General features: G+C 40.4%; 1 protein-coding gene across 4 annotated transcripts in view; it reads left to right on the forward strand.

Annotated features, from left to right (window-relative positions):
- The window catches only part of usp9 (ubiquitin specific peptidase 9), a 269594-nt gene that overhangs the window by 129219 nt on the left and 116879 nt on the right, over positions 1–23496 (forward strand). For all 4 annotated transcript variants that reach the window (XM_059968262.1, XM_059968261.1, XM_059968260.1 and 1 more), the window contains 7 exons: positions 953–1086; positions 6424–6511; positions 7468–7810; positions 12571–12666; positions 13137–13348; positions 14040–14280; positions 21805–21954. In XM_059968262.1, coding sequence (XP_059824245.1) covers positions 953–1086; positions 6424–6511; positions 7468–7810; positions 12571–12666; positions 13137–13348; positions 14040–14280; positions 21805–21954 — 1264 coding nt within the window. The remainder of the gene's footprint in view (positions 1–952; positions 1087–6423; positions 6512–7467; positions 7811–12570; positions 12667–13136; positions 13349–14039; positions 14281–21804; positions 21955–23496) is intronic.

Below are 23496 nucleotides of genomic sequence, written 5' to 3' on the forward strand. Positions count from 1 at the left end.
TGGGATGTTTTTACTAGTTGGAGAATTGCTAAAAAGGGGGCATTGTTAGTATATAAGGAGCCGGTCATTTAAAATTAATGTGCATAGAAATGGCTTCTCAGGGTGGTGAATGTCTTGAATATTTGTGTGTACTACTTTCAGGATCTGACCCAAATAGTCAATTTTTGCATGTATAGGTACTGTACCAAGTTTTATACTAGTTTACCCAAAGTGCCACACCATTCTATCCTTCATGAATTTTTTTGAGGAAATATGTCAGGAAAGTTATCTACCTTTTTTATGCAATCCCATGACTTTCATCTAGCAAAATAGTGGCCATTTCAGTATACTCAACATGTCTTTTACTGTTTTGCCTATTCTTCCACCATCGCCAAGTTTGTATCTACAGGAGCTAACCCCAAAGCTCATGGGATTGCATTTGTAGGAACCAATGGACTCAGTTTCAAGAACTCTTCATCTTGTTCTCTGTATGAATAACTTATTTATTAGTATTATTTCTTTTTTCTTTTATATTTGCACATTTTGTTGTCTTTTGCCTATTGGTTTTCACCAGTCCTACTGGGTGCAGTCTTTAATTGATTCTATTATGGTTCTTGGATTTACTGAGTATGCCCATAAGAAAATGAATCACAGGTTATATATGGTGACATACGTATACTTGAACTTTATCACAATTTTCTATGCCGCATCATCTTTAATAAACACAAGTTGAGGAAAAAAATTGTTTCTCATTTACTTTTTCCACCAGTTCTATGCGGGGGGAAAAAATTCTGCTCAAATTTTTGAGTAGTGGTTTCAAGTACTGTCAGAGTAAATTTGTTAACCAAATGGTTAGGATGTGGGGATCACCTGTGTATTTATATTGGAAATTACGTTATTGTCCATTACTGCAGTGGATATATTTTTGAGTATTATCCAGTGGCGCTGTTTAACTCGTGCCTTTTCTTTGTAGTCAGACCCAAAGAAGTCCTCATGTGTTCTATCGGCATGATTTGATTAACCAGCTTCAACATAATCACTCATTGGTCACCTTGGTAGCTGAAAACCTCTCTGCATATATGGAGAACATACGGCAGTTTCACAAAGGTAAAGACACTACTGTGTTTTGTGAAAAATAAAATATTTATCACAATCTTAGTTTAAAGTTCACACTTGATTTAATGCACTTAGTTGTGAAGAACTGGATTCCCATAACAAAGGTTGAAGTCTCTAATTGAGAGCTGGTGTGGGTGCCATTAGAAAACTAATAAAATGGATTTTGGTTAGTTGAGCCATTGGTTAATCAGGACAGCTGTTTATTTGGCACAACTCTTTAAAATACACAAACTAATCAAGAAAATAGCTGTGATTCCCTTTGTTCATTTTGGACACTAACCTCCTTAATTGGGACAGGAAACAAACAGTTTCTAACTAAGTGTCAGTGGCATACACTTATGTGACATCTTGCTTAAAGCAGTTTTTAAATAGCATCAGTTTACAAACTGATGTTGTTTAAAAAAAGTAGTGATTTTGTCCCTGATAGTTAGGAAGAAATAAGAAGTGAGCCAATTTAGCATTGCTTTGCTGGCTGTGGTTTCAAGCTTTGAGACTTGGAGGTACCAGAAACGGCCAGGAATGAAAATGAAACTATTTCAGTACTTCAAGTTAGGAACTACGAAAACTTAAAGGTAGTGACAATCATCTTTAATGTTACAATGAAAACAAAAATTTGGGAAAGGCTGTCAAAAGCATTGTAGGAAGGCTGTCTGCAATGATTTGTTTTCATTTACAGTTAATCGAAACTAACACACAGTTTTATAGTACTGGAGGAGGAATGGCAGTGTTCTAATTTGTTCTGTATTTTATTTAAGCACATAATTTATTACTTAATTATAATGGTTATTTGTGTTTTTTAATACCTTTTTAACTATTTCTATGAAACCAGCTAATTTGTGCAGCTGCTTAAATGTGCCAAAATGTACTTGTCCCAACATGTCTCAATTAACCAGAATCTACTGTACATATAATTCTATGATTACAAAGAGAAAAAAACATGAGTGTAGACTCAATTATTTTGTATCTAACTGGAGATGGATTGTTAAGTTTTGAATTCAGAAATCATCTGTGTTGCAACCTGAACTGCAAATACATTGGCAAAAGGAAGCAGTTAAGAGCTTGAACAAGGGGCGATGAGAAGAGCTACAAATACTGCTGTATTTTTAAAAATTATCCCAGAATTAGTTCATGCTGGAAGCTGCTGGTTTCACATTTAGCAAGTACAAATAGTCATTTCCCAGAGTGCCGACTTACCTGCTACCATGTTCACCGTAGTTCTTCAGCATTAAATCTCTCAGCTTTATGATGACCAACCAAACCATCTATTTAGTCAGTTTTCTTGAGTTGTCGCCCTAATAAGTGATGTGCTAGTCATGGTGGCGGATCAACAAGTTTGTCGAGTGGAACAATGCCCATAACAGCCAATGTGAAAAATAGTGTTATACAATTCTACAAAATGAAAATAGGCCCCTTTGGCCCTCTTAGCTAATGCTGATTTCCAAACAGCTATTTACAGTGATCATAAGAGTATCACTTTTTATACTCCCTGCATTCCCAATAACTGCTCCCAATTTCAACCACTGACCTGCACAACAGGTACAGTTCATAGTGTCCAACCTTCCTATCTACCTTTGTTGCTTCCTACTGAGAGAGAAACAGAGCATAAAAAAGAAAACAATGAAGTCATATGCAATTTGTGCAAGCTTCACTCATAGGCAAATTGTACAAGCTTCACTTAGAGGTTAAAATTTTATCTGTGTTTGACTTGATGCTATGAGTTTTGTCATTTTGGACAATATTTTGGACTCCTGCAGTTTCTTCTTTATACCATTATGTTAAAATGCTGTAACCTCTCTGGGTCTGTGCCACTGATGTGCCCATATGCACTGTATGTACTGTGATAGTGATGTCTGGCATGTGATTTGTGTTATTCAAATAGAAAGCTTCCTTTATTGAAAGAAACTGAATGTTTTGTGTAACATGTAGCATATACTTATTCCCATGTTCTGATACATTGTCGTAAGACCACAAGGTACAGAAGCAAAATTAGGTCATTCAGCCTATCAAGTCTGCTCTGCCATTCTATCATAGCTGATCTTAGATTGCACTCAACCCCGTACACCTGCCTTCTCACCATACCCTTAGATGCCTTGACTGATCAGGAAACAATCAACTTCCGCCTTATCTATACCCATGGACTTGGTCTCCACCACGGTCTGTGGCAGGGCATTCCACAGATTCACTAACTCTGTTCTTAAAGATCACCTTTCAATTTTGAGGCCATGCCCTCTAATTCTGGATAACCCCACCACAGGAAACATCCACCTTTTTTAGTGCTTTCAGCATTCGGTAGGTTTCAATGAGAAACACACTCACACTCACACTCACACTCTCACTCTCACTCTCACTCTCACTCTCACTCTCACTCTCACTCTCACTCTCACTCTCACTCTCACTCTCACTCTCACTCTCACTCTCAATTCCAGTGAGTATGCGCCTAAAGCTGCCATACACTCTTCATTCCCGGAATCATCCTCCTGAACCTCCTCCAGACTCTCTCCAAAGACCACCTATCCTTGCTAAGATAAGGGGCCTTAGCATTATCCCCTTGCTTTTATATTCTATTCCCTTTGAAATAAGTGCCAACATTGCATTTGCCTTCTTTACCACAGACTCATCCTGTAAATTAACCTTCTGGGAGTCTTGCACAAGGACTCTTATGTCCCTCTGCAGCTCTGTTGTTTGACTTTTCTTCCCATTTAGATAATAGTATGCATCTTGTGAAATTGTTCCTTTTACCAAAATGCATTATCATATATTTCCCAACACTGTATTCCACCTGCCCCTTTTGTTTTGCCCATTCTTCCAATTTGTCTAAGTCCTACACATCTGTTTGGTGAGCCATCTGTGCTAAGCAGCTCATGTATGTTTGTAATCCATATAACTCTTCATTATTTGTTGTTTACTTAGTTGCTCATGAGTTATCTGTGCAAAAGAATACCGTATCTTTCTGTCATCTGCTGTCTTTGTCAGCTTTCATGTAATTTTTGGATGCATTCAAATATATTGAATAAATTTCAGTCAATGTCTCTAAGCTTATAATCACTGCTTTACTATTTTGCTTAGAACTCCCACCATTTATGTTTGACATATTAATGCAAACATTGTTAACTGCACACATTGATCAGTACAATGAATTCTGTTAATCTCAAGAAGAAACTCAACAGGAAATTTAAAACATAATTTATTTAAATACTGTCAAGTCAGAACTTGAGCTTAGACCTCCAAGCACTGCATAGTTAGTCACTGTCACAAACATGATCGGTGATTGTTCAAGTGATTGTAAGCTGTAATTTCTTTGTCCCACTCCTGAATGCTTTTGATAAGAGTATTTATGAGCGTATCGTTTCTTACATATTAGAACCATTGTTGGCCTTTTTAAAATAACTTCTACTTTGTGAAATTTTCTTTCACAGCATGTAAACTAAATATAACTTGAATGCTGTCACTGCCACTTCGTATTTGTATTATTTGTTTAATATGGTTTCATGTCTGGGATACTACTATATACTATACATATGGTGAAACTGCTCTGTCCTATCTTATCAAGCTACAGTAACCTACGTTTAACTTAGATCAAAACATTTCTTGTCTTGACCGGTGGTTGTTTTTTCCTTGTATATTAGTTATAAGTTATAGTTACTATATTTAAACTAGAGTTTTGATGTAGTATTCCGAAGTCCATATTTGAATCCAAACATTGTTCTCTGAAGTATCTGAATAAGTTGTTGAATGGTTGAACATGGAAGACAGCATTATTGTGGGGAAATTTGGGATGGTAAACAATTGGTGTTATTGCACATCTTTTTGCCATCCTAAGATATTTTTATTTCAAAATTGCTTTGCCTGTTATTTTCCTGAGTATAGCTTTATGAAAATGTACATTTCAGTTATGTAATCACTAAATCTCACAATCTTTCTGTATTAAACCTATCAGAGGTTTTGTTCTTATGGCTTTACTGCAGCTATATTTTTACCCTGAAGGTATTAAATTACTGATCTTTTTTCTCCACCCTCTTTATTTTTCTCTGTCCCTCACCTGTGTAACTCATCCTTGTCAAGTCATCAATTACCTTTTTTTTTACCCCTGGTATGTTGAAGTTCTCTGAGATTAGTGTAAGTGCTGTTATTTGCAACACACCTAGAAGATCACAGATTTTGTCTAATTAGCTTACACAAACATACAAATAAGCATCTTATGCAAGTTAGATTGATGTGACGCAAGGTTTTAAAGAACATCTTAGAAAGAGGGTATCTGACTTAATATTCTGTAAAGTATGCGCCAGATGGAATAAGTACCATGGGAGACTTAAAAGAGATGACATGAGTGGATCAGGGGTTTTAAATCTTTGTTAGAATAAGTCAAGAACAAAATTAGAACATAGAGAAATCTGTCTATAAGTGTAAGATTTATAAATAGCAACATCCAGTGTTTGGTGATTACTTTTTTTTGTTGCCATTTTTTGAACCAACAGCTACATGCATTAAAAATATGTGAGCAGTAGTCCGATTTAGGGTCTCCATAATATCTAGCTTGCAGAATGGTTCCATGTACCATTGTCGCCTCTGCAGCGTTTACTTCTGTCTATGTGCAGTACTTGCATTGGGCTATGCTTCTGATCTGTCCCCACATATGCTCATCCAAGTTCTGAAATATGATATGTTTCTATGATTAGAAAGGGGAATGGAGCAATTTTGCATCATTTGGTTGTTCCATCTAAGGAGGTGCTTGTTCTGTGAAACCAGAGTGTAGCACACATCTCTAGGGGCTTCTCAATGTTCTTGGAGCTCCAATTTGAAAATATTTGATTGGGGTCCTTCATTATTTCTCTTGAGAGAGATTCAAGTGCTCTGAAAAAGGATGATTGAGGAAATTGTCAGAATTGGAATGGAAAAAAGATAGGAGGAAGCTGTTATTGCATTGGTTTAGTTAAAATTCAGCTTGACTTGTAAAACTATTTCTAACTTAATAGTAGATTAATAAACTTATCGAATTTGTGTCTTTATAAAAGTGGTTGCAGGTATCAGTATTCAATCCCCAATGATGGAAATAAAATGTTCTCTATTGAGTGGTTACAGAATTCTCAACCTTGCTGCAAATAAATTGTGTATGTGTCATTGTACATTGTGATGACCAATCCCAGTATAGTGTTTGTGCAATATAGATTTTCTCTTAATTGGTGTTAAAATGTTATCAAAATTTTGCTTACTCTAACATTGACATTTCCATGAATTAGAATAGATGACAGTATATTCTCCTGTGACTTCTTTTTCATTGATATTCCAGTGAGTTTTCTGTGCATTAATGGACATTTGTACATCTTGCAGAGAACCCAGAGTATGATCCCCAAACAGTACGATCGGGAAGCCGCTATAGTCATGTACAAGAAGTCCAAGAAAGACTTAATTTCTTGAGGTGAGTTAGCGTATGTATGAAACTGTAAGAATTGACTGACAGTATAATAAGCATGACAATTAAGTTTTCTTACTGTTCATCCGCATAAGGAACTGTTTGTAAATTGTAGCTGAAGTATGGAAGATTTACAACAGAAAAAATTTCACTTTATATTTTCATTTTTAAAGTACATGACATTTTTTGATATTTCTGTAAGGGGAAATTTGCATCTACTTTCTTTAGCCCTTCATTTTACAAAGGCATAACATCTGTTTTCTATTATAATAGTAAATAATAGTTTCATCAAGCCTGAGATAATACTTGGAAGATAGGGTTAAAACCTATGTAGATGAATTTGAATTGTATACAAAAGGATGTTCCACTTTTAGATGGGCCATTTATTCCACGAGTAAAACTGTGATCTGAAAACTTAAAAAATGAAAATGAGAGGATTATTGGTTGAATAAAAAGCTATTTTGTGTGAAAATTATCTACTGTTCCTTGAAGTTAAATATTATTTATTAGCCTTACTATTTTCTATTAGGGAAAAACAGATTTGTTTGGAGAATATTACATTTGTGTAACCTTTTGAGTTAACGGGATCAAATTTTTCTCATCACAGTTCAGAGTATCCATGTGCAGGTGGGGTTCATGATGGTTCTTGGCCCCTGATGGTAAACTACTTTTTTGTTTCTAATGTTGTACTTATGATGGTAGATTATGTGAGGAAAAACAAAAAGATGAAAAATAAATCAACATGACGAGTTCTGAATGTTTTTTCAAAATTGAGAGTTTTTGAGATGGGAAGCATCTTGAGAATCTTGATGGGAAGCAGTTCTTGAGGTGCATTTCTTAGGACTAAGGCATAGAGAGTTATTAACATGTAATCTTGATCAATGCCATTATGTGAATTATCCTGGGCATAATCAGAAAATTTTACCAGAAGTATAATCTCAAAATTTGTTTTGTTGCCTCAGGTTTTTATTAAAGGATGGTCAGCTATGGTTGTGTGCTCCTCAAGCCAAGCAGATCTGGAAATGTTTGGCTGAGAATGCCGTTTACCTTTGTGATCGTGAAGCCTGTTTTAAGTGGTTTTCAAAGTTAATGGGAGATGAGCCTGACTTAGACCCAGATATTAACAAGGACTTCTTTGAAAATAATGTTTTACAACTGGATCCATCTCTCTTAACGGAAAATGGAATGAAGTGCTTTGAACGCTTTTTCAAAGCTGTCAATTGTCGAGAAGGGAAGCTTGTAGCAAAACGGCGTGCTTATATGATGGATGACCTTGAGTTAATTGGACTGGAATATCTATGGAGGGTAAGGAGAAATACTGATTTTATTTTATTTTATTTTGATCATTGGATGACATTTTTAATTACTATAACAAGTTATGATTGTTGGTACATTAGCAAGGATATTGTTTTTCCTTAACTAGTCATAATAGCATACTTAAATAATATTGTTTCTAGTGCTTTTAAAAGAAAGTGTGAGATAGTGTTAAGTATGACTAATGTAGATAATTGAGAATTTTTTCAAAACAAAATGTGTCAACTGTTAAGTTCTGAATTCAGAAATTTCTGTTGCTAGAATAGAAAATCAACTTGAAACGTGGAAAATCCAAAAAAATCACAATTTAAGGAATCAAATGTCTAATATAAATGTTTAATCTTAATGGAACCTTAAAGGTTGCTATTACTATTACATTTGAAATAGCTTACTGATTTTTTTGCTGGAGGTGTTGGTCACTAGGTTCTTGAGAACTTTTGCAATGCTTTTAATTTTGTTGGTTTAAGCAATGCTAGGCGTTCCTTTTGTGAAAACTTGTCCAGTTGTACTCCAAAATTAATTTAAATTTTGTCAGTTCATGTGTCATTCTCAAGTTTTTTTTAACTTTTGCTCTTATTTTTGAATTAATTCATCTCCCACCACTCAACTTTCCGTAATACCTCTTCTGACTCCCATTTCCCCAGAATAAACTCTAGCAATCTATCCACTCCCCAATTTTAAAGTAGAGATCAAATGAGAATAAAACATTGCATACAACTTTGACACAGTAATAATACGCTGTGCAGAAGATATGCCCGCGATCATATTTGAGACAGGTGAGATGCAGTGCAAACTGAGGAATCTCTTGCCTGTCATAATGTTTAACTTCTGATGTCCTGTCATAAAGTTTAACTTCCTAGGCAACTTTATTCTTACAACACACACAAAATGCTGGTGGAACACAGCAGGCCAGGCAGCATCTATTGGAAGAAGCATTGTCGACGTTTTGGCCTGAAACATCAACAGTGCTTCTTTCTTTTGATGCTGCCTGGCCTGCTGTGTCCCACTAGCATTTTGTGAGTGTTGCTTGAATTTCCAGCATCTGCAGATTTCCTTGTAATAACTTTGTTCTTGGCTGTTTTGTCTCTGATCTGTGGCTGTCATAATTTTCTGATGTGGGTGGGTGGCATTCCCATCTATTTAATTCCACCGATACTCTCAATATATCATTCATTTTATCATTTTTAATGCTCCTGCTAGAGTATCAGTGCTTAAGTGTTTACGTGCACCAGTGATTTGTTAGCCATCTAATGTGTATCCGTCTCAGGCCTGGTGCATCTGTCCCTTTAGGTTTTGTACAGAACGCTATAATGCATCATGGTCTGTCATGTTAGCTGTTTACCTAAGTAATGAACTGATAAGTGCATAGAGATATGTAGTGCCTTATAAAAGAATTCCGCCCTCAATCTTTTGTTCACATAATTAAGTATTACATCCAGGGATAATTAAGTATTACATCCAGGGATCTTGATTATTTTAACTGAGAATTCTTATTCATGAATCACACAATCCTCTTTTTTGCAATAGAGGCCAACAAAAGAGGAAAATTGTAAAACATGAAAAACTAAAAATTCATCTCTAGCTACTATTATAGCCAGTATTTTTTTTTTGAATAAGACTTTATTAGCTTTGCACAATGTGATGGAGCAAGAATTGCCCATTCCTCCTTGCCAAGTTAGTTGGAGAGCAGCGGTGGACAACAATCTTGAGGTCTTGCTGGAGGTGTTCAATCATGTTAAGGTCAGGTCTCCGATTGGACCACTCAAGGACATCAGTTTTCTTCATTTGAAGCCACTCCGTGGATGCTCTGGCATTGTGCTTTGGGTTATTGTCATGCTGAAAGATGAACGTCCTCCCCAGTTTAAGTCTGGCAGAGGCTAGCAGATTTTTATCCAGGAACTCTGTTTCATCTGACTACAAGACCTGGTTCAACATCTTAACAATATCTTCTAAGTGACTCTTTGCAAAGTCTTTACGGGCAAGAATATACTTTTTAAGCAGGGCTTCTATGTTGCCACTCTTCCATAAATACTCTTTTTGTACGAGGCCTTAGAAATAGTGGAACCATGAACTTCATCTCCAGTTGCAGCACTGATTTCTGCTGATCTTTATTTTGGTTCGGTGTGTTGAAAATCTGCCATACTGTTGGACCTTACAGAGTGAAGGGGTCTGTATTCATTGAAAACAGACGGTCCTCCAATTTATTACATCAACAAATTGGGTGAGTTGGTAAGGTAATACAGTATATCTTGAGAAAAGTTAGCATAAGGGAATGAGTACTTTTTCAGCTTCTCAATTTTAGTTTTTAATTTTTAATAAATTGTTGACCGATTTTGATTTGACATGATCTACAATGTTGTAAATTTGCTCAAAAATTTAATATCAATATATTTCAAATTTGGAAAATGAAACAGTGAAATGTGAAAATAGTTGTGGGGCTAAGTACTTTTTTCATGGCACTGTATTTCAAAAGCAAAGTTCTGCTGTCTGTCATTTTGCTACTTCCAATTACCTTGCACTACCAATAGGTAGTTGTATTAAATGCCTAGCTAAATAAGGTTCATTCCAATGTGTTGCATACACTGTCACCAAGTTTACTGATGAGGGCTGTGCATTAAGGATGGTTTGCTCAGATATTATTATACAGGAGACTGATCTGAAAGTTTAAGGTCCATGTGGTCCAGGACAAATTGGCAAACTGGATACAAAATTGGCTCAGCAATAGGAGACAGGAGATTGGTTCAGTGATGGGGTAACTTGCTAGTAGTGTTCCTCAGGGATTGCTGCTAGAAACTGAAGATCTATCTTGGGCCCAGCACATTGATGCATTTACAAAGAAGGCAAGCCAATTAGGTGCTAAGGGGGTTTTGTATGTCACTAAAGACATAGAAATTTCTACGGATGTACTGTAGACAACATTCGAACTTGTTGCAGCGCTATCTGGTATGGAGGGCCATTGCACAGAACCAAGAAACTGCAGAGGGTTGCAAACTCAGCCAGCTCCATCATGAGCTCTAGCTTTCTCAGCATTGAGGACATCTTCAAAAGGAGATGCCTCAAAAAGGCAGATCAATAATTAAGGATCCCTATCACCCAGGATTTCCTATCTTATTAGTACCATTAGAGAGGGGGTACAGGAGCCTGATGACACACACTCAACATTTTAGGAGTTGTGACATAATATGATTGGCAGGAAAGATACTGAGGGGGTTTTCTCTGGCTGAAGTTCTTTTTACTCATACTTCTCTGAATAAGGGATGAGATATTTCCAGCAGATGAGGGGGATGTAGTCAGTAAGTTCAATCTAACTGTTGTGGTTACATTTTTTGGACACTCAGGCAATTAAATGTGAAAATCAGGCAGGAAAAATATTTGCCATCATCTTCTATAATAGAACAGGGTTGAGTTTTTATTATTTAGACTTGTACCTTTTTTTTGCTCCCAAGTGAAACTTATTTATTGCCTCTTGTATCCAGAGGCCAAGAGGCAATATTAGTGCTAATATTGAAGCCAGTAAAGAGAAGGTTCTACCCTTTGATTCAAGGATGAACATTTTCACTAATGCTTTATGGAGATGAGAAGAATGAGAATTATTGAAACATGGAAGCTAATTCACAGGCTTGACAGTACATGCTAAGAGGCCATTTCCCTGTGGACAAGCCATATCATGGCATAATTGCAGAATGTTGGTCGTAGTTTAAAAAAATTAGGTTAGAAATCTAAGCTCTTCTGTGATCCAAAGGTTGATTCTGCCATATTACTGCTGATATTGGAGAGTATACAATACACTTCATTGCATTCACTGTAACCTCACAAAGCATAGATCAATACAGCTGATGATGCAATATATCTATTTCTCATGTATGGTGAATACACCTTTGAGACTGAAAAAAAGCAATTCCAATTTGCAATATTGGAATTGGTTTTTTTAGGCTCAAAGGTGTCATGCAATTTGTAAACCCTGTCTAAACAAGATCTCCCCTCTTCATTTGAATAGGACAAAGTATTTGAATGGGTAAAAATAGTTTTCTTTCTCCTCTTCATTTGGATGGGTATTAAGGATGTAATACTGAAGCTTTATAAAACATTGGTCAATCTGCACTTGGAGTTTAGAGAGCAGTTTTAGAAAAGATCTGCTGGTATTGGAGAAGGTCCAGAGGAGGTTCATGAGAATGAGACTGAGAATGAAAGAGTTAACATATGAGGTGCATTTTATTGCTCTGGTCCTTTACTTGCTGAAGTTTAGAACAATGGGGAGGAGGGGGTTCTTAAAGAAACCTGTCAAATACTAAAAGGCCTAGATCGAGTGGATGTTTCATAAATTTGGGGAATCTAGGACCAGAGGGTGGTGAATCTGTACAATTCATTGCTATAGGCAATGTGGAAGCCAAGACATTGGGTATATTTAAAGCAAAGGTTGTTAAGTTTTTGATTAGTCAGGGTGTCAAAAGTTACAGGGTAAAGGAGGGAAAGTGGGATTGAAAGGGATGCTAAATCATACTTAATCAGCCATGGTCGAATGGCGGAGCAGACTAAATGGGCCAAATGCCCTATTTCTGCTCCTGGTCTTATTAATCGTGATTATGAGTGTGATTAAACTGCATAGTAAAGGAAAATGAGTTTGTTAATTGGATTGTACTAGTAAAAGTTTGTAGCCTCTGTATTGAGAATTTTTGGAAAGTTTGTCTCTCTTTTTTTTTAAATCCTAACTTTTGCTTAAGATTTATCACTTTATTTCCTGTCTTCAATAGGTTGTAATTCAAGGAAGTGATGACATTGCCAGTCGAGCAATAGATCTGCTGAAGGAAATATACACAAATCTTGGGCCAAGGTTGCAGGTTAATCAAGTATGTATTTTGACTTGGAATTTTAGTGTGAAACTGATTTTACTTGCTGTTAATATGCATTATGCCAAGTTAAACTACTAGATTTTTAATGCTGGTATTTTCATTTTCTGCTTCAGTACTTAAGATATAGCTGCTGTGCCCAATAAACATTTGCAATATTCTGAAGATAATTCAATATTTAGGACTCAACTCTTTAAGGGCATGAAAGAAATCTTGATGTATACTTGTCGTAATGTGATCTAAAGATAATCTTATGAAGCAAAAAAACTATAGATGCATTTCTGTGGTGCTGCAAAATTAGGAATTATCAGATTTGCGTATGTTTAGCTTATATAATGAAATTGTCATAAGTGGAGGATGGAAAGCAAGCTGGCGAAAGAAGTTGATTGAAATTATTGTTTTAGCCAATTGAAGCTATTAAACCACATTTATTTGTAATGATCATCTTATCCTAATGTTCACACATCTAGGTTGAGATTCATGAAGACTTTATTCAGTCATGTTTTGATCGATTGAAGGCTTCCTATGACACACTGTGTGTACTGGATGGCGATAAAGACAGTATTAATTGTGCAAGACAAGAGGCAATACGGATGGTACGCGTTTTGACAGTGCTGCGAGAATACATAAATGAATGTGACAGTGACTACCATGAAGAGCGAACAATTCTTCCCATGTCTAGGTTTGTATATTTGCAGGTCTGCTTTCAAGTAAAGGTAAATGGTAGATTATGTTCTGACTTGTCAATTAAAATACTTTATTGTTTCCCTAAATTTTTCCTATCTTAAGAAGGTTTTTAAGAGTTGTGTTTTTGACTATTGAACCTTTTTTGTCATTTTGAAATTATCAATATTCAAGTGATGGCAATTTCATGTTGCACAAAATAGCCTCAATGACCTGTAGCTGAAGATAGTATCAATTGTGCATGTCAGTTGATTTATCTTTCACTTTTATCAAATTTTTGAGGCACTTTTTTATTGAAAATTTTATTTTGTCTGGATTTGCTTTTCATAGACTGATCTTTTAATAAGTGTGTAAATTTGCTGAAAAATGCAATTAAATGAGCTTAGTTCAATTTGTAGCAATTGTGAACAAAGCTTATGCCCTCTCCCAATTCTGATTCAGAAGACCAAATGACACCTTCACTTTGGCTTTGTGGTGTAATTAAATGGAGCTTGTGACATAACAGATCAATAAATTGCATTATTCTGAAATATGTCCACAGTTACTGGAGCAATCTTATGCATCAGTAATATTGCTGTGAGATGGCAAATTTGTAATGTGTTGTATATATAGAGACTTCTGATTTCCTCCATTTGGAATGGCTAGGATCATGATGCTATTAATTTCATTGTTGTTTTTTTTTAAAACAGAGCTTTTCGTGGGAAGCATGTGTCACTGGTTGTACGATTTCCAAATCAAGGACGTCAAGTAGAAGATTTGGACATTTGGTCTCACACAAATGACTCCATTGGGTCTGTTAGGCGCTGCATCCTCAGTAGAATAAAGGCCAACAGTGCACATACAAAAGTTGAACTGTTTATTGGCGGTGAACTTGTAGATCCTGCTGATGATAGAAAATTGATTGGACAGTTGAACCTTAAAGATAAAACAGTAAGTACATTGTTAAAATATATGTGTAATAAAGTCAAAGATCGATTGAAGTAGCCCATTCCTGGTTTAATATGTACCTTATAGGTAGTCATGTGCTATCTTTATAAACTTCATAGGTACTTGTCACATGATATTTATATTTATATTAATTTTACTGCAAATTCCCCCATTTGTTTCTATCAAGGAAGTTCACTTGTCAACAAAGTTATGAGCTATTGACTTTAAAAGAAGAAATTGCTTATAAGACAATAACATATTTTAATATAGTCTTAGTCGAGAAGTTAATTAGGGTGGTATGTTGCTTGGTGATGGCAACAATAGCATTCAGTTGAGTGTAGCGATGTGCTACACACAGCGCTGAAATAACGACACGCAGTCGATAAGTCATTTCGAGACTAGTTTATTCAAACTTCACGGCGCTGACATTTAATCCTTAGCGCCCGCCCTCTCCGGGCGGAAATGACATCAGAGGTGCATTACCAAAGTCTCCCCCCGCACGCTGGCTATTTATGAGCCAGTTCACCTGCGCAGAAAGTGGGTTGCCTCATAACCCCCGCCACCCCCAGAACAGGCGATACACCCCCTCCCCCCAATGTCCACAGTCTGGATCAGCCTCTGTTTGGGAGGTCTGCCTCTGCACCGCGGTGCCTGAACCTCGACTGGCTGCGCCAAGTCCACATGGGCTGGTTTGAGTCGGTCCACTGTGAAAACCTCCTCGTTCCCCCCAATGTCCAGAACGTAAGTGGACCCGTTGTTGTTGATCACCTTGAACGGCCCCTCGTATGGCCGCTGTAGCAGTGCCCGGTGTGCGCCCCTTCGTACAAACACAAACACAGTTCTTTAAGTCTTTGGGTACATGGGTCGGGGTCCGTCCGAGCTGTGAAGTCGGTATGGGGGCCAGGTTGCCGAGCCTTTCGCAAAGTCTGTCCAGGACTGCTGTAGGTTCTTCCTCTTGTCCCCTTGGGGCTGGTATGAACTCTCTTGGGACGGCTAGGGGTGTGCCGTACACCCACTCGGCCGACAAAGCATGCAGATCCTCATTAGGCGCTGTGCGGATTCCAAGCAGGACCCAGGGAAGCTCGTCCACCCAGTTAGGTCCTCTCAGGCGGGACATGAGAGCCAACTTCAAGTGACGGTGGAAGCATTCCACTAGTCTGTTCAACTGTGTGTGGTAGGCAGTAGTGTAGTGTAGTTGTGTTCCCAACAGGCTGGCCACAGCCGACCACAGGCTGGAGGTGAACTGGGCACCTCTGTCGGAGGTAATGTGGGCCGGTACCCTGAAGCGTGCTACCCAGGTTGCAATCAGTGCTCAGGCACAGGAATCGACAGATGTGTTGGTGAGCAGGACCGCCTCTGGCCAGTTAGGAGGTTAGGAGGTACTGTGCTCCTTGGGACACTGGTAGGGGGCCCATGATATCCACATGAATGTCGTCGAACCTCCAGTGGGTGGGTTCGATCTGCTGCGGCAGGGCTTTAGTGTGCCGCTGCACCTTGGCTGTTTGGCACTGTGCGCACGTTCTGGCCCATTCACTGACCTGCTCACGAAGTCCATGCCACGTGAACTTGCTGGAGACCAGCCGGACGGTTGTCCTGATAGATGGGTGCGCCAAACCGTGTGTGGAGTCAAAAACTTGCTGCCTCCAGGCTGCCGGGACGATGGGGCGAGGTTGGCCGGTAGCCATGTCGCACAGGAGGGTTCTCTCACCTGGGCCTATGAGAAAGTCTTGCAGCTGCAAACCTGAAATTGCGGTCCTGTAGCTGGGCATCTTGTCGTCTGCCTGCTGTGCCTCTGCCAGTGCTGCATAGTCCACCCCCAGGGACAGGGCCTGGACAGCTGGTCTGGAGAGTGCGTCCGCCACGACGTCATCCTTTCCCAAGACATGCTGGATGTCCGTCGTGTACTCAGAGATGTAGGACAGATGTCACTGCTGGCGAGCCAACCAGGGATCGGACACCTTCGTGAACGCGAAGGTCAATGGTTTGTGGTCCATGAACACGGCGAACTGCCTGCCTTCTAAGAAGTACCTGAAATGCCGGATTGCCAGATACAGTGCCAACAGCTCCCGGTCGAAAGCACTGAACTTGAGTTCGGGTGGTAGTAGGTGTTTGCTGAAGAACGCCAAGGGTTACCAGTGCCCCTCGATGGCCTGCTCCAGCACCCCACCGACCGCTGTGTTGGATGCGTCCACCATGAGTGCAGTCGGAACATCCATTCTGGGGTGCACCAGCATCGCAGCTAAATCCTTGGCTTTAACGAAAGCGGCCACGGCCTCCTCGTCCTAAGTAATGTCCTTGCCTTTACCCAACATCAGGGTGTACAAAGGGCGCATAATGCAGGCTGCTGAGGGGAGGAAATGGTGGTAGAAGTTCACCATACCAACAAACTCCTGTAGGCCTTTGACTGTGTTGGGCCGGGCAAAGTGGCGGATTGCATCTACCTTGGCGGGCAGAGGTGTTGCCCCGTCTTTGGTAATCCTGTGGCCCAGGAAGTCGACAGTATTGAGACCGAACTGGCATTTGGCCGTGTTGATTGTGAGGCCGAAATCACTCAGGCAGGAGTAGAGCTGGCGGAGGTGGGACAGATGCTCCTGGCGACTACTGCTGGCTATAAGGATGTCGTCCAAATAGATGAACACAAAGTCCAGGTCGCATCCCACCGCGTCCATTAGCCGCTGGAGCGTCTGTGCGGCATTTGGAGGAACTCAAAACAGGCCGAACGGGGTGATAAGTGCTGTTTTGGGGATGTCTTCAGGGTGCACCGGGATTTGATGGTATCCCCAGAGAAGGTCTACTTTGGAAAATATTCTTTGCTGCAAAGTCCTGTATGTGCGGCACGGGGTAGCGATCTGGAGTTGTAGCCTCGTTCAGTCTGTTGTAGTCGCCGCATGTTCTCCAACCCCCAGCTGCTTTGGGCACCATGTGCAGGGGGGAGGCCCATGAGCTGTCAGACCTCCGTATGATCCCCAATTCCTCCATCCTCATGAACTCCTCCTTCGCCAGGCAGAGCTTTTCCAGGGGGAGCCTTCGTGTGCGGTCGTGGAGGGGTGGTCCCTTGGTCGGGATGTGGTGCTGAACCCCGTGTCTGGGCATGGCTGCCGTGAACTGCAGTGCCAGAATCAATGGAATGTCCGCCAGGATTCTGCTGAATTTGTTGTCCGACAGCATGATGGAGTCCAGGTGTGGGGCCGGCAAGTTGCCTTCATCCAGGGAGAACTTCTGCAAAGTCTCGGCGTGTACCAGTCTTTTCCCTTGCAAGTCGACCAGCAGGCTGTGAGCTCGCAAGAAGTCCACCCCCAGGAGTGGTTGGGCCACGGCGGCCAGTGTGAAGTCCCACGTGAACCGGCTGGAGCCGAACTGCAGCTGCACTGTGCGGGCGCCGTAGGTCCGTATCGTGCTGCCTTTTGCGGCCCTCAGGGTGGGTCCTGGCTTCCTATTGTGGGTGTTGTACCCCGTCGGGGGCAAGATGCTGATTTCCGCTCTGATGTCAACCAAGATGCAGCGTCCCAACTGTTTGTCCCAGGCGTATAAGAGGCTGTCCTGATGGCCAGCCACCATAGTATTAGTGACAGCTGTCTCTGGCCCTGGCCCTTGCAGGGCGGGCGACAACGGCAGGCTTTTGTGCCCCACCGCTGGTGGTAGAAACACCACTGTTCACTGGTCTGCTGTTGGGCACGTGGCCTGGTAATCTGACCAATGGACGCCACGCTCTCCCTCTTGGCTTTCCACAAAACGTCTTCCCGGGCCGCCACCTTCCGTGGGTCGCTGAAATCTGCGTCGGCCAGCAGCAGATGTGCGTCACCCGGCAGTCGCCCTAGGAATGCTTGCTTGAACATGAGGCAGGGCTTGTGTCCATCAGCCAGGGCCAGCATCTCGTTCATTAGTGTCTGTCTCCCAAACCCTCCAGGTGAAGCAGGCAGGCACCCCACTCACACCGTGAGAGGCCAAAGGTCCCAATGAGCAGCGCTTTGAATGCTTCATATTTGTCTTCTTCCGGGGGCGACTGTATGAAATCCACAACCTGGGCGGCCGTCTCCTGGTCAAGGGCGCTCACCACGTGGTAGTAACGAGTGGAATCAGAGGATATCTGACGAATCTGGAACTGGGCTTTTGCTTGGCTAAACCACAAGCGTGGTCGCAGCATCTAGAAAGTCGGCAATTTTAGCAAAACTGCGTGAACAGATGAAGAGTCGTCGGGGTCACCAGTGTAGCGATGTGCTACACACAGCACTGAAATAATGACACGCAGTTGGTAAGTCGTTTCGAGACTAATTTATTCAAATTTCGCGGCGCTAGCATTTAATCCCTAGCACCCGCCCTCTCCGGGCGGAAATAATGTTAGAAGTGCATTACCAAAGTTTCCCCCTGCGCGCTGGCTATTTGTGAGCCGGTTCGCCTGCGCAGAAAGTGGGTCGCCACATGAGATTATATTTCCAATTTGAGGATTATCTTTTAAGTTGTACCCTTTTTCAATGAATTCACTCAAAATTTTGCACATTCGTTGATTATATCTGTAACAATTTCCACCTTGAAAACTGACAAATTTGAGGGGAGGTGTGTCAGAAAATATGCAAAGAATATTATAGTAAATAATTCTGACTCGAGTAAAAATGAGTATGTCATTTCACTTGACAGTTGTTCAGCATCAGTTCTATTGTCATTGGTACTAAAATTTGTGACCTAGGAAGTTGATTTATTTTAAAATTCAGCTTTGTGAATGCCTGCGATTAATCAAAGTTGGTTCAAACCATTTGGACTACACTTAGCACTCAGGATACATTCCCAGAAATAAGAATAATGCAATTAGCACTAAAACAAAAAGGGTGAGTGTTTCTCTGGTGTGAACCTTGCCTCCCCAGATACTAATTGTTTTGTCAGGGATCTCGTGCTAAATGAGGAAAGACTGCTTGTGCAGATTGGTTTTGGCAGACCAAGGTAAGTGATCCAGTTGGTCAGAATTGAGATATAGGGATCACCCTGCCCAGCATGGTGATTGAAGGCCTTACTGAGCATTACTTACTACATGTGATGGCAGACAGCCCAGATTCTACAGTCCCTCTTGTTACCTCTTGTTGAATGTAATGGACGTAGCTCTCTCTGCCCTCTCCGTGTTTAACTACACAATTCTCCTTGCCCAAAGATAATTTTTTTTGTACAAGTTCACATTGCTGGCCTTTGAGGTATGACTGCAGCTTCCATCCCATTGAACAGGTGGTGATATGTAAGATCAGGTCTTCTTTCAATGCATGGCCAACCCCCAGCAACAGCTAACACTTCATGCTGAATAGGATACAGCAATAAGATGAATGGGTGCTGGGCCTCTCATCCATATAACACCAGCCCTCAGAAGCTGTCTCTGCACACCAGTTTTTGGTCATTTTGTCAGAGCACCAGTGCAAGGCACAATAGTGTGTTTATGGTTGCTCACGGTATAATATCAGTGCTTTCCTTCAAGCAATTAGAGAAATATATTTATTTTTCAGATCAGGAGCTAAGAATGCATTTAAAAAATAAAACTGCTTGTAGAGCATTACTGTGCAGGCTGTTAATGATCCCTGTTTAATGTTGTTTAAACCACTGCCATGTCTAACAGCTCACGGGTACTGAGAAGGAGATGTCTTGGATACCCTGCTCAGCGGTGAAGGGACTTCAGAGAATTGTGACCAGGAATGTCCCATTACTGGACCTATTCCTCCACTGGTGGCAAGTGCTTACTAAATTTGCAGCTATATTGAAGGAACAAAACACAGAACTGAGCCTGCACCACAATTACCTATGCCAGCTCATGCCTCATTACAAGCACTCCATGGATAAGTTGAGATTTCAGTTGAATTTTTGTCCATGGAAGATATAGTCTGGAAGTTGGGCATTCCCTCAAAGGGAAAGAAAAACTCTCTGCTGTGTTATAGTCAAAGATGGTTGGCATGAAATTGCAGAAAAGATGGTGTGCTTTTTATGAATTGTTACTTCCCTGGGGGTGGGGAAAGAGAATGTTTTTCCAGATGATGTTCTTCTTGCACAATCATGAAACTAAATTTTGACCCCATCTGAGAAGTTGCAGGACCTGGGCCTGTGTTCCACTCTCTGCAGTTGGATCCTCGACATCCTAACTGGAATATCACCATCTATGCAGATTGGTGATAACATCTCCTGTTTGCTGACGATCAACACTGCTGCACCTCAGGGCTGTGTGTTTAGCCCACTTCTCTACTCTCTCTATACCCATGACAGTATGGCTAGGCGTGGCTCAAATACCAGCTATAAATTTGCAGACAATACAACCATTGTTGGTAGAATCTCAGGTGGTGACGAGAGGGCAAACAGGAGCAAGATGCACTAACTAGTGGAGTGGTGTCACAGCAACAACCTGGCACTTGACGTCGGTAAGACGAAAGAGCTGATTATGGACTTCAGGAAGGGTAAGATGAAGGGACGCATAACAATCTTCACAGAGAGGTTAGAAGAGGAGAGAGTGAACAGTTTCAAGCTCCTGGGTGTCAAGATCTCTGAGGATCTAACCTGATCCCAACATATGGATGCCGCTATAAAGAAGGCAAGACAACGGCTATACTTCATTAGGAGTCTGAAGAGATTTAAGTATGTCAACAAATACACTCGAGCTTCTATAGATGAACAGTGGATAGCATTCTGACAGGCTGCATCACTGTCTGGCACGGAGGAGCTACTGCACAGAACTGAAAGAAGCTGCAGAAGGTTGTAAATCTAGTCAGCTTCATCTTGGGTACTAGCCTACAAAGTACCCAGGACACCTTTAGGGAGTAGTGTCTCAGAAAGGCAGCGTCCCTTATTAAAGACCTCCAAAGACCAGGGCATACCCTTTTCTCACTGTTACCATAAGGCAGGAGATACCGAAGCCTGAAGGCACACACTCAGTGATTCAGGAACAGCTTCTTCCCCTCTGCCATCGGATTCCTAAATGGAGATTGAACCCTTGGACAGAACCTCACCTTTTTTATGTATATTTGTTTTTTGCACAATTTTAAATCTATTCCATATACATATACTGCAATTTGTTTATTTACTTTTTTTTCTTCTATATTATGTATTGCATTGGACTGCTGCTGCTGAGTTATCAAATTTCATGACACATGCCAGTGTTAATAAACCTGATCCTGATTCTGATTTGAAATTGCTATGTAAGAAGCTTTGAGCACATCAAAAAGCTTCAAAGCACTTCCCAAAGAGTAGGAACACAAAATCAAGCTATTTGAAAATTGTGCCCCTTCCTGTTGCCATTTTGCTTTCAGCCTTCATCTCCTGTGTCAGCAGCTGTTGGCCTAGGGAAAAAATCCAACAGCTCCCCAGAGCTGTTTTTTTTTAACAGGAAAATAACAAATGGTATGATTCAAAAAGGCAGTCCAGAAATTAGCTCTAAAATTTATTCAGCAGAGAAAAGATAATCAATACAAGAGTTGTAAATTGTACTTTATATTAAAATATTGAAATTACCTACTGCAGGAAAAAATGGTATTTCCTTGTGCTAATGAACAGTTTGTCTTTTTTAAGCTTATTACAGCCAAGCTAACACAGATAAGTTCAAATATGCCATCAAGTCCTGACAGTTCATCTGATTCTTCAACTGGCTCCCCTGGAAACCATGGTAACCACTACAGTGATGGGCCCAATCCTGAAGTAGAAAGCTGTTTACCTGGAGTGGTAAGCAAACTATAATCTTAATGTTCATTAATGTAAATGTATTTTTAAAAGATACTGTATAACATCAAATAGGGCACCGTTTGAACTGTTTCTGTGTGCTTCATAGAGTCACAAAAAAAACTAGTGATAAGTAGGACATTTTGTGGCCTTGATCCATGCTCATTGGAAAAAAGAGTTGTCAGCCAAATCCTATTTTCCAGTACTTGGCCCTTAGCCTTGCTTGCATATAAATATGAATGTATATGTGTGCGTACATAAAATACCTATCGAAATAACTTAAAAATCCAATTAAGGTTTTTGCTTTTGCCATCTGTAGCAACACATTCCATAAAAACCCTATCACAAATGTTCCCTTTGTTCATGATATCTCCTCCACAACCACATCTCCCAGCTGTAATGAAGTTTAACTCTGTTACCCTTTCCACAGAAAGTGCTTGATCTGCTGAGTGTTTTCAACGTTATCAATTTTTATTTCTAATTTTCAGCATCTGGGCTACTGTAGATACTTGTTTAAAATGTTTTAACAATGGCTTGTTATTGTTGTACACTTGTGATGACATGGTGACAAGGTAAATGCACACATAAATGGAACACCTTTCCACACCCTCACTCTGCATCTCTTGAACTTTCTCCCCATTTAGATAATAAGCTGCACTGTTGTTCCTTTTACCAAGCTGCAATATCATACACTTCCCAACACTATATTCCATCTGCCACTTCTTTTGCCCATTCTTCCAATTTATCCAAGTCCTGCTGCAATTGTATTGCTTCCTTGGCACCATCTACCCCTCTACCTATCTTTGTATCTTCTTCAAACTTTACCACAAACCCATCAATTCCATCATTCAAATCATTAACAAACAACATGAAAAGTAGCAGCCCCAATACTGACCCCTGAGACCACCACTAGTCACTGGTGACTGCCCAGAAAAGGCCTCTTTTATTCCCACTTGCTGCCTCCTGCCTGTCAGCCATTCCTCTCTCCATGCCAGTATCTTTCCTGTAACACCATGGAGTTTTGTCTTGTTAAGCAGCCTCATGTGGCACCTTATCAAATCTCTTCTGAAAATCCAACTGCCTCTTCTTTGTCCACTCTGCTTGTTACTTCCTTCAAGAATTCTCACAGATTTGTCCAGCAAGATTTCCCTTTACAGAAGCCATGCTGACTTTGACTTATTTTATCATTAGTCTCCAAGTACCCCAAAACATCAATCTTAATAATAGACTCTATAACTTCCCAACCACAGAGTTTAGGTTAACTGGCCTATAATTTTCTTCCTTGTGCCTTCCTCCCTTCTTAATGAGTGGAGTGACATTTGCAATTTTCCACTCCTCCAGGGGCATGGAGGTGTGACTCTTGGAAGACATGACCAATGTCCATTGTCTATTCAGCCACCTCTCTCAGGACTCTGGGATGTAGTCTAGCTGGTCCAAGTGACATCCACCTGAAGATCTTGAGTTTTCCTTGCAATTTTTCCTTCGTTATAGCAATGACACTCACTCCTGCTCCCTGATACTCTCAGACCTCTGGCACACTGCTCA

This window comes from Hypanus sabinus, chromosome 4, assembly GCF_030144855.1.
Source record: "Hypanus sabinus isolate sHypSab1 chromosome 4, sHypSab1.hap1, whole genome shotgun sequence".
Lineage (NCBI taxonomy): Eukaryota > Metazoa > Chordata > Chondrichthyes > Myliobatiformes > Dasyatidae > Hypanus > Hypanus sabinus.